Source organism: Dermacentor albipictus, chromosome 4 (assembly GCF_038994185.2).
Source record: "Dermacentor albipictus isolate Rhodes 1998 colony chromosome 4, USDA_Dalb.pri_finalv2, whole genome shotgun sequence".
NCBI classification, from domain to species: domain Eukaryota; kingdom Metazoa; phylum Arthropoda; class Arachnida; order Ixodida; family Ixodidae; genus Dermacentor; species Dermacentor albipictus.
In genome coordinates this window covers 5,652,233-5,664,571 of record NC_091824.1, presented here as the reverse complement: position 1 = coordinate 5,664,571, position 12,339 = coordinate 5,652,233, and the positions used below count along the sequence as shown (strand labels likewise).

Sequence of the window (12,339 nt, the reverse complement as noted above, 5' to 3'; positions counted from 1 at the left end):
CCAGCTCAAAGTAATACAGAACTAACCCTCAATGTAATATTAACCCCAAAATACCATAGTACTAGCGCACAAAGTGTAGTAATGACACCACGCGAGAACAAGCGTTCTATAGGTCAACGCGGCAAGAGTTCGACGTTGACAGGGGGTGACGAAGCGACGCAGCAAGAGGCGTTCGTCCCCCCTAAAAGTGCCACTGTGGCTAAGTGATAAATCATTGACCAGAGTAAAGCAGCTTCGGCTTCCAAAGGGGATGCAGGTGGCTTGGCGGCACGTCCAGAAGGAAGCGGCGTTCTGGCCCGGCACCTGTGCACAAAGGGCAGGCTTGTAGACCGACTGCTCCCTCTCTGCCTTCGGGCACAGGAGTCCGAAGAGCTCAGGTAGTAGCCGTGGGCTACTGGAGTATTGACGCACGGCAACCGCTGGATGGAAGCACCGGTCGGGCGAAGTACTGGTTGCTCGGGTGCGGAACCCGACGGCCCGTCTTTACCTACCGCTCTGGTTGCCGACCTTAGCACTGCGTCGCTTCCTGGGGCGGCTTGCACGAACATGCATTAACGAAAATAATAATGAATTTAAGAACGTGTTCTTGTGTGGACTAGGCGTTGTGTATGGTACATTTAGGAACGCGTTTTTATATGCAGTATGATTTTCGTTATTAAATGTTCGCGCAAGCCGCCCCTGTTCTGCCAGTGTGCCTCGCTTTTAAAGCGAAAGCTTTACTAACCTAGTCGAGCCGAGCTTCGCGTTCACCAGCAGTATGTCCTTCATTTGACCGCAGCTAATCCATTGCCTTCGCAACGCATCACGTGACTCGCAACCGGATTCGCGCATGCGCTCTCCGCAGCTGGGTCGCCGCATGACCAAGTACTCGCCGCGCGCCTGCAAGAAGGAGCGCCCCGCTCGCCTAGTCAGTGAGAACGTGGCCATAGATGAGAGCGAGGCCGGGCCATCTCTGAGCGTTGCGCGGGGGCGGGTGGCTCTGAGACGTCGTGGTGAAGCGGCGCCTGACCAGCCCGCGGATATCGGCCAGTGAACTGCTTCACTGGAGAGGTTCCGGAATGCCAAGCGCGCGAAGATAGCGTCGGAGACTGAGGAAGAGCGAACCGTACTGCTCGTAAAACGTCGGAGGCGGGACCACAGCCGTAGATAAAGCAGGCTTTAGACGAACCAAGTGAAACCAATACTTAACCAGGCTAAAGCAAGCTTTCGCGTTGCATATCCAGGGCTAGCTGAGCTAAGCCACAGCGAAACTTTTTCTTCTGCTCTCATCCATTAGTCTCTTCCGGACTGGTAACTCGTTGGCGCGTGGGAGAACCGTGGATATCCCGATCGTATCACTTTCCTTTTATTCTGTGTTCCTGCGCCTCGGGTTGTCGTGCTTGACGCTTTTCGACGTTGTCTTCTTTCACCTCGCACGGGATTCACCTCCGCGCGTACTCTTTGGCAACTTCTTTCCTTCATCTCCCAGCGACGGCACCGTCGCGCGTTCTACACATATTACACTGACATACGCTACAAATTCGCCATCATGCAAATCACATATGTGGTGATACTTTGCAGTTTTGTGGCTAACTGTCAGGAAAATATTCATAGAACGATTAGAAAGTTTTGCTTTATTAAAGGAATGGTGGTCTGGACGATGTATATTTGTGGCGATTGGAATATGTGGTTGGCACTTGCGGTGGCACTTGGTGTTTCCGTAGAAAATTGCTTGAAATTGCAGTTCCGGTGATTTTTTGATGGGAACGGCTGTCGATGAAATTCACTGGGTAAGTTCATTTCAACATTTCTGTCATGTCTCAAAAAGCAGGTTCAAGGGTGGCAGAAACACTTCACAAATGAATTTATATAATTGCCTCGAACACCCCTCGATGGTGGGGTACGTTACCTGTTCCTCAGTTACAGCCCACATTAAGTATGACGTCAGAAGTGTTCCGTGCAGATCATGCCGGAATCGCGCAGACGATGGCTATGAGAGCACCGAGGAGTCGACAATCGTGAGCTATTGCATGGCGTAAGAAGTTGCTGTAGCGCAAACCTGCGTTCCCTGTAAACGGACGAGCGATGGGAGGCAAGTGGTATTGCATTGTTGGCTGCACGAACTTCAGCCCTCTCCATCTGCACACACAGTTTGAGCCGATGCCGATCGCGTTCAGCCGAGTTAAGCTTATGTCACCGTCACTTAGTTCATGCGTCTATACGGCAAGATGACCTGGGCCACTGACTTGAAGCTAATTAAGTCATCAGGATGATGTGAACTCCTTGTGTAGTTTAGTTTGGACCATACACATTTAAAATAAATCATTCCTTATTTCATAAATTGCACATACAAAAAGCGAGAAGTGGCGACAAGAAGCAGTATCCACATGGGTACTTTGCCGTTTTCGGCAGAAATCTGCTAGCCTCACTCACTGGCACTTCACTAAATGAAATGCGACCACGAATGCGGGTGTATTTTCACGTATTGTCATGCAGACTGGTTATTTAGCTTCCGAGGTGCACTGCTTGCATCGTATCCCGAATGGGTAGCAAGCGCAGGCCCCTCCGACACAGCAGCCTAAACAACCCCTTTGTTCAGCTGCCAACGGTGTCAATTCCGGCTTTTCCGTGATGAAACTACGCGTTCTCGAAATGAACGATCATACGCGCAAAGTCCTCATCTGTGTCTGCTTTGCGGAACATATTGTGTGCATGAAGTGAATACGAAGAATGATGTCAAGGCAGCCATCAGAACGCTCCCGTACTACGGTCTCCCGCTCGCTGTTTGCGAAGGTCTGTGGTCGCTCATATCAATGTGATTCAGAGTGACGCAACGGCGCTTACATGCACAAAATCGGCATAAATTCTGATATTAATTAAGTCAAAGATGAGCGGCTAGCATTACATATCTAAAGCGAACGACGGGTGGTGGATATACCTGCCGATGCACCGGTCGATGCTTTGCACTGTCAGTGGCGTTCTTGCAGGATACAAATGCGGAAAGTCGCACTCCACATCTTACAGTGCGCATACGAATCGCTTCCCTGAGAAGGGGCAAAACACCTAAAATAGCAAGCAGCACGTATGAAAGCAGTGGTTAGCGCTACCCGTGATCTTATGCTGCAGCACGGTATGTAGCGCATGGGCGCTGACACTCGTGGTGGCGGCTCGAATGTAAGCGGCGATTCGTGTCTCTTGAATTCGTCAGAATCATAACTGTTAATATTTGACATATCCGAAGAACTTGTGCAGCTAAAATTGTCATCCGAAGGTCCGCCACGGTCTCGGGTCAGCTGACCATCTGCTCTTCGCTGGTTTCGTTCGCCAAGCGGGCGAAACTGGCATGCCTTGCGCGCCTTCGCCGCTGGCAACACTCGTGACGTCACACGAAGAGACTCGCTCGGCGGCTCGGTCAAGTTTCATTTTCTTTCTGGCGCTTGTTTGCATATTTAGGATTATTTTCGAATTCGCGGTACAATTATGCCATCAGACACGTGACAGGGGCTCTCGGGAACCTAAATATTCCACTATCTTGACATGGTAAAAAAATCGCCGGAGTTGCCCTTTAACGACAGTAAATGTGGCAGCACGTGGAAGTGTGTTGCAGTCTCTTTCAGTCGCTGTTTACAGGTAACAGCCTTCTTGACGCTTTTTCAGAGGTAGTCCCTGGAAATCGTTACCGCTAGGCGACGCTGTGGCCGGTCACCTTTGAACAGGTGAAAAGGCACAGAAGTGTGGCACCACGGGAGCTGTAATGACGCATTCTTGCTTCGTACGCACTTACCCTCGCTTCGGTCATACTTATGACACCTGGTAGCCTCCGGAGCGCGGCTTACGCTGCGCAACAGCAGAGGCCTCGCGTGCATGCTATCGTTGTTATTGCTTCGCCCTTCTAGCGAACCGTTCAATACAGCTGTATTGGTAAATGTGCAATGAAGCCGCCAATGCTTCTTAAAATAAACTCCTCACTTTCGTGTTATGGCGAGTTAGTCTGAAGAAGGATTAATTTATTTCTGCTGGGTTTGAGGGAAGCACATGACTCGCTTTTTGTTACAAGTGAATATTTACTCTTGTTGAGCTGATACATAAAGAGCACACTGAAACCAATATGATGTGTGGTTGACTCCATTTTGAATAGTAGCCTGGTGTTCTGTGATGAGGTCACATATCAGGCGCATTAGTTGCGGTTCGCACGTAAGGGCATAGACCTACTTGGGAAGGTGCTTTATTGTGGCCAGAAGCCCGTACAATATTTGTGCTTGCAGCACAGGTTAGTGTACTGGATGTCTCTTTCCTGTCCATTGGTGTACATCGGTCAAACAGACCGCGATGTTAATTGTGGCTCGAGGTCCACCGATTTTAATTCTATGATCAGTTTTGTTAATGTAGCAGCACTCTTGGAAATTTTAGTATGGCAAGTGCGTACACTGCAATTTTCTTTAATAAAAGGAAGCTTAGCACGAACAGAAACTCTCTGCACACTTATTAAGTAGTAAATGCGTACGATTTAGTGACATTCATATAACATTGGAATTGAAAGAAATTATCGACAAAACCAAGGCGAACAAACCGATGATTGCAGTATTAAGTTTGCTTACATTACGGATATAAACCCAGTTATGGTTGCTTCTGTCTTGCTTGTATGATGCCGGAAGTTTTCAACTGCTAGCATTAGAATGTTGCAGTTTGTGCACAGCCTTTTATATCGACAAACTACCTTTCTCCCCGAAATCAGATGCCGCTATTTGTAGGCAATTGTCGCCGATGCTCAGGTAAGATTACTTTTCTGCATAGTCGGTACGTATGGCGGTTGCATAAAGATGCATCAATCCCCACTAGGATACTGTCTATAATTGCGCAAAATTTGCGTTCGGAAAGACATCGACAGCAGCACTTAGGGCTCAGCCAACAAGTCCTAAAGATATTTGCTCACGGGGAGAGAAATTTTCTAAGCAATCATGAATAAAATTGTCTTGATATATATGGGAAAAACAATTATACTGGCTGAAAGAGGAACAAACACGCTCAAATCAGGCGTACTCATATACAAGTCAACACTAAGTACTCGAAGGTCGCACCTTCTTCCAACGCAGGCAGCCAGAATCACCCTCCTAAAGAGAGTCGCAAGAGAACATAATCAGCTCTCACGAGACATATAATGCGATTGGCATTCTTGGGGAACTTCCACATTTCGCGGTATGTATCAAACTTAGGTAACCCAGCGACCAAAGTTGTAGGCTACGTTAGGCCACTATAGGTAAATGTCGGCTGCTGTCGTGCCGACCAGGCAACATACACCACTCGGTGTTTGCTCGAACTTGCTGTGTGGCCTATTAGGCAACTTCGATAATTGGGTATGTCATTGGGTCGAGGACATGATTTGGGCACTACATGAGTGGTATTGGTATGTGTTAACTCTTCACCAAACCCCGAGAATTTATGTGCCAAAGCAACACACGTTGTATGTAGGCCTTGTAATGAAGGATTACAGCCCAATCCATAACAGACGCTTTCGCTGCGAGCGCGGTCGTCGGATTTGTAGTCATCGCAGCAAAGTTGCGCCCTGGATACTGATGGTGCTGTGGAGTTTCAAAGGGGGTGCAGTGATTACATATCATATACTGCGTGTTTAGCATCGTTGCACACTATAGTTGGTTGGGGCATTGCCACTTCGTGTTACAGCGGTGGTATGTGATTCGTCACTACATTCTTTAATACTAATGTAAATAACATCCACATTTATTGCGAAATGGTTTCCACCGGAATGCTTCCGGCATTTCATTTACGCGAAAGTAGCAAGGTGAACAATACAGGCAGACATTCAGCAACGTTGTATGGAACGTTCCAATACGCTCTGCCTTTTCAAAATTTTCTTCTCCATCTCTGCACTCAATAATGCTATGACCAGATTGATTGTACAGCAAAAAGCAAGTTTTTAAAATGGTTATTTCAGGGCCTTCCCGGAGAAAAAGGATCGAAGGGACACGCTGGACCACCGGGACTTGTGGTACGTACCTCTGGTAATCTCACAGCGATGTACGAAAATGCGGTTCTAAGTCAGTTTTTTTTTCTTACATCCGGCTTATTTCTGTTTGCATTGCTAGGTCGTAAGAATGTGGCTGCTCGAACACGTTGCTTTATATTAAAGAGCCATTTAATCTTAATATGAATTTATACGAGCATTGTTGCAGCGCTTGACGTTACTACGATGTATGCGATGTTGGTAATAAAAGAACAGTAATGTTAACCACAATGCGAGCGCAAAAAAAAACAATGTCTTCTCGCTGCTGTGTTTAGTTTAGTTTATTGTCTTCGTCCAACTTGCACCGGTTGCCCTTGTTATTTTTGCACAGTGTGAACTGCAAATTGAAGTTTATGAAGTCGCTGGAAATTGTGTACTTGTATTATGTTTTGTTGAAAGCAAAAGGCGAATATACAGTAGTCTGGGTTTAATTTTGGTATTGTACTTTTTATTTATTTTTTTCCCATTGTTTCATCCGTTCTTATAGCACAAGACGGGGTCATTCGAGCCATAGAACTTCTAAGTCCTGTTCAAGAGTATCATTGCTTTGGCGCGCTGGCAAAATATATGATTTATTGATCTTATGTTCTAATAAAGAAAGAAACAAAGAAAGAAAGCGCATGAAAGCGGGATGCAAAAATTTCGAAAACCACAATCGGCTATTGAGGCGCAACTGCTCGAGTTGGGAAAGTATAACAGTTTTGGTTCTATTCACAAATAATGATTGAATTCCCATCTCCATCCTATTTGCAGGCGTTTACGAAGCAGAAAAAATGCGCATACTCAATGTGACGGAGAGCGGTACAGTCTCCATATTAAGTAGAAATGGAACTCCCGTTATATCTGATGCGCTTGGAAAGTGTATTCTTGTGCGGTTTATTCACGGCTGTATGCAAGCGTTGCACACGTGTTTTGCCTGTGTGTAGCGAGAAAGAAACTTGACATTGAGTTTAGCTTAAACAAACGATTCCCATATTATGAGCCATAAGTGGCGAAGAGTTCATATTTTTTTCGATTGCACGCAACAAAAATTCCTAATGCAATTGCTTGAAATGAACAGCTACGCTCAAATTTGGGCGTTGATTCTACAAGGTCGAACAAGTGTGTCGTGTTTTCTTTTTTAATTACATCCAGGAAAAGTTTTCAAGCTTTGCATTGTTTCATCGACTTTTCCAGTGAATGAGTTTGGAGAATGTAGAGAATGGAGAATTGACGATGAAGAAAGCAGAAAAACTGGGAATGACGAAACTAGCCTTTTATTGGGCGAGCTAGTGACCGCAAGAACAGGCTACACTGAAAGAATCGCATCAGTAGTGAACACAGTCCGCGATCGTCGAAACTGTCATCAGCGAGTCAAGCGTGTGGGCTTTTATACATCATTCAGCGAAGGTTCCAGAATAATCGCCGGTGTCCGCGTGTCGTCCAGGAAGTTCCCCACCATTCGCGTCGCGATTGCATGCAATCACATTACACAAGGTTCGGTGACGACAGACAGCAAAAGAACCATCGATAACATCATAAAAACTTGCGATACGCGCGAGCGCGTCTCGCTCTGGGCAATACCATTGGTTAGCCGGTGAAAAGGGGTCACTCCCCCCCCCCCCAACAAAAAACACAAACGCACACGTGTAAATAATGTCTACTACAAAAGTGAAATAAAAAAGAAGACGGCGTCTAATGCCAGGAATGAAGAATGTATTTAAAAACTGTATCCATTGCAGTCCACATCAGGATTTATGTCCTATCTTTGCTTTTACACGATATCAGATCAAAAAGTCGCGTCTTATGCCGCATGGTTTTTCCATACAAAAGGGAAGTTCAAAGACATTTCAACTTGAAGCAATGAGGAATAGTCGAACAAGGAACGTCGCTTGAAGCCGTTTGACAACGGGACTTGTCTTCGTCAGTGCTGCGAAGACAATTTCGTTTATCGAAACGTTGCTTTAAAGCGACATTCCTTGTTCGGCTACTCCTCATCGTTCCATGTTTGCACGAAAGACGTGAACTGCAAGACTACAAAAATGAAAGGCAAAATGGTATTGACATGACTGTAGCATGAAGCTCCCGTAAAAACCTACGTGGGTTTCTCGGAAAGACAACTTCGAAGTTGAACAAAAATTGGTCCTTTTGGGAAATTCTAACATGAGGAACCAATGCCATCTTAGCCAACCAGGAGGCTAGCATGCCGCATTGCCAGCGTATTCAGCAACTCGAAAAACTGACAAGTAAATTCTAATGAAACCCGCGAGGAAGGTTCATGAAAGGTGTCAGCGCCCTCAATTGTAGCCTCAAGTTACACAGGAAACCCATATGGGTCTCTGATAAAGAAAACTTCCCAGTGGTAGAAAAATTCATCCTAGTACGAGATTCGAAACACTGGACCAGCGCCTTACCGGGCCTGTATTATTTCGTATTTTAATTAGATGAATATCTTTCTCTTTGATGAACGAAGTTCTTCCACCTTGCGGGCTGCTGGTAGGTTGATTTGCCAGGAGTAGTAAATATAAGATATTTGTAAGAGATTCATGTAGGTCTTCATTTGGGATAACCATATTTCCGAAATACCGATAAAATTTAGTTGCTTGTTTAAAGAAAGGCTAGATGCCAGCGTACTTTTTTATAAAACTGAGGTCAACAAAATACATTTATGATAGGCAAGGCACACGCAAGAAGCTTTTTAGTCGATCTGAACAAAGATCAGACCATGGGGTGCATGTAAATTATGAGGACGGGCGCTTCAAGAATAGAAAGGCCGAAGAAAACCCCAACAGCTCAACTTAGCAGAAATATTGGGAATGGACTGCTGCTAGTCTGCCTCTCTTTAATGTCGCAGTTATATGGCAAAATGTACTATCTTTTTTTTTTGCTTTTAGTAGCTGAAAGCAACTATATGCATCAGCATGTTTCCCTCAATAACTACTTATTTTCCCAAAGCCGGATGTGTGCACGAATAGCCATAATTTTTTTCCTCTCCTGTGAAGATTCTGAAAAGATGCACTGTGGTACGGGGACGCGCCTCCCCATACTGACCCATGCTTGTGTTCAGGGTCTCCCAGGCCGACGTGGTGACACTGGCCAACCAGGTGCCAAGGGTACGCGGGGTGAACAAGGCCCTCCGGGTGCCGAAGGACCACCAGGCCGAACAGGGGACCAGGGTCCTCAGGGACCTGTGGGATCTCCTGGACCACACGGAGAGCCCGGAGAAAAGGTACGTACGTCTTCGCAGAAGTTTACCTAAACAACAGAACACATACTAGTAAGTCATGGAACACGTGCCTCCCGTTTTTCTTTTTGTGTGTCCCCTTTTTCCCCGCGAATTTATCGGACAGGCGAAACCAGCAATGCAAGAAAGCAGCATTAATTGTTGTATGGTAAGTGTTCTTGCCCACACACCGCTACAATGAAAGTTTCTCCTTTAATTAACAGGCCGTTTCGCTACATTTACACATATTTAAATGTATTATGGAAAACGTGCGAGCTCATTTCAAACACGCTACTTACCAATAAAGTAAATACCAATAACATTCAGTTGCTTGTTTATTGAAAGGCTAGATGCCTGCGAACTTTTTATAAAACCTAGGTCAACAAAATACATTTATGAGAGGCCAGGCACACGCAAGAAGCATTTAAGCTGATCTGAATAAACATCAGATCATGCGGTGCATGTAAATTGTGAGGACGTGGAGCTGCTGATATAGTTCGCAGCATGGGGGGCGAATGATATCAGCAGCTCCACGAAACTCGGCGGACTGAAGTAGCCTGAGCACCGACCGGGATAGAGACGTCGGGGGCTGAATCGGGGGACGTAACTGCATGAATCTCCCCGCAGTAGGCTGGCTTCAGCCGCTCAAGTGCAATGGTGTTAGGTTTACAATGAATGTTCACGATGTATGTGGACACGCATCTCTCCAGTACGGAAAAACATCTGAGGTCGTTTAGGTGTAGAGCAGGACGAACCGGTGCGTACCGCACGAAGACGTGGGTTGCGTTGGCAAGGTCAGTGGAAACGTAAGGTGAGCGTGCTGGAACTAGACGTGGCGGACAGGGTTTTGGACTCCGGAAGAGGTTGTGAAGAAGGTGCACACAATCGCGACTAGACAGTGTTGCGGAACGCCGGCCACTTACAGGTCACATCGCCAGAAAAAAACGGAGCCGCGGGACACCCATCAAAGCCTTCAATTGGCGAGAGATGAAAACCAAAGGTATCATGATGATGATAAAGGTGCGCGCACTTCTTGGCGCCAGGCGCGGAGGTAGCAGCCCACGATCCATTATTTTTTTTTCGCCGTCTGCAAATCTCCGACATCCTCCGGGCCCTCAAATGTGGTGACATCTAGTTTTAGACGATGTAGCTTCTGCACTGGCCTCTTGAAGACTTTGCTTTCCTGTAATCAGATTAAACAGGTGCGCACAGATCCGCCGGCGCCTGGGTACACCTCTTGAACCCGCGCTAGTGTCCAGAATAACTTGGGCGTGTCAGGAATGTAGACTATTATGATGTCGCCGAGCCTCAAATTTCTTTTTGTGATGCGTGGGTGAGCGATGAGCCGATGATAGTCGCAGCAAATATTCATATTTCCATCGCTTCCAGAAGTCATTCATCATTTTTTGTCGATGTTGAAAGCTTCGCTGTTAGTCGTTGCTATCGTGGCTGGTTAATAGGTCTGACAGTGTCTTTCCTTCTGGTAACGTCCTCAGTTGCTGGCCCCCTAGGAAATGCGCTGGCGTGAGCAATACAGGCTCGCCTGCCTGATTATCAGAATACGTTAGAGGGCGTGAACTGAGCACTGCTTCAAACTCAGTAATAATAGTTTAGTGTTCTTCGCACAGACAACTTCGACCTAATGCTTTGCGGACTGCCATTTTTACGGTTCCGACCAACCGTTCCCGCCAGCCTCCCCACGATGGCGCCGCTTCGACGATGAACTTCCACTGAATTCTTTGGTTCGCAATGTGAGCCTCGAAGTCGTCTTGTAGTAGTACTTTCCATATTTTTGTAGGTCCCGCGACGTTCTCTTAAAGGTTAAGGCATTGTCAGAATAAATAGTACTTGGGAGTCCCCTTCTTGCAATGGAGCGCCTGAATTTATTTATTTATTTATTTATTTATTTATTTATTTGTTTATTTATTTATTTATTTATTTATTTATTTATTTGACCCTCAAGGGTCCCTGGCGGGACATTACATGAGGTGTGGGCGCAAGAATGGCGGTTAACAATGAATGTTACATCAGAATCATGACGATGGCATGGCTTCCTCGATGACAGTCTTGAAATCGGCTGGATCAAGAATTAGTGCTAAGTCGCAGGGAAGGTCATTCCAGTCGCGAGCTGTGTGGACAAAAAATGATTTCTGAAATGTAGTTGTTTGGGAGCGATGCAGGATGACGCTGTTTGAATGGCCTGTGCGGGGTGTTCGACGTACTGGCAGGATGAGCTTGCTGTCACGGGGCGAACAATGGAAAAACCTCTAATCAAGGCAGAGACGTGATATTCGGTGACGGGAAGCGAGAAAAGGAAGTTTTAGTTGCAACTTCAGGGCGGATATGCTAGAGTATCGCGAGTAGTTTGAAAGAATAAAGCGGGTGGCACGATTCTGAACAGATTCAAGGGCTGAGATAAGGTTAGACTGATGGGGGTCACATGCCAACAAGAACGCAGGTGAAGACATATCCGAGGCCAGGGGTGCTATAACGTAAAAATATTCCGAACTTTTCTATTCCAATTCTGCAATCAGCCCTCCGCGATAGGTCACAATCTTTTTTGGACCACCCCCACTTCGCCTGTCTGTCACGCGACGTCACGAAAACCGCGATACCTCTCCATCTCATATGACTTGTACATACTGGTTATGCATGACTGCACCTAACAAAAGAAAAATTGTTATTTCTGATTCAACGCCGTTTCGCCGTTAGACCTCGACCATTGGTCAAATGTTTTAGGGCTGCACCCACTTCACCTGCCTGTCACGTGGCCTCAGAAAACCGCGAAAACTCACCACGTCAATGTGACGTGTACGCGTTAAAGGTGCATTAATATGCCGAACAAAACTGAATTTTTCTCTAAATAGCTGCAGGCTGACCCGTTCAGCAAGGAATAAAAGATGGCTGCCATCGATCTCTCCGGCTCTGGCAACTTGCCCCTGCCGGAGAGCATGGGTTTATTTGCGTCTAATAAAACTTTTTGCGTGGCAGTGTAACGTCTTCGAGAACTTTTGGCACGTTTACGAGCTCTTTCTGCCCACTCTTCTTTGCTTAGGATGCGTTTTAGCGTCATTCTTAAGCTTCCGTTGCATGCCGGCGCGATTGTCGACGAGCCACCGCAAGCTAAGTAAACGAA

The 12,339-nt window shown here is 46.3% G+C and overlaps 1 protein-coding gene across 1 annotated transcript in view; it reads left to right on the top strand.

Annotated features, from left to right (window-relative positions):
• The window catches only part of LOC139059024 (collagen alpha-1(II) chain-like), a 1,291,347-nt gene that overhangs the window by 984,141 nt on the left and 294,867 nt on the right, over positions 1 to 12,339 (top strand). Inside the window, exons 29-30 of the mRNA XM_070536814.1 lie at positions 5,933 to 5,986; positions 9,048 to 9,209. Coding sequence (XP_070392915.1) covers positions 5,933 to 5,986; positions 9,048 to 9,209 — 216 coding nt within the window. The remainder of the gene's footprint in view (positions 1 to 5,932; positions 5,987 to 9,047; positions 9,210 to 12,339) is intronic.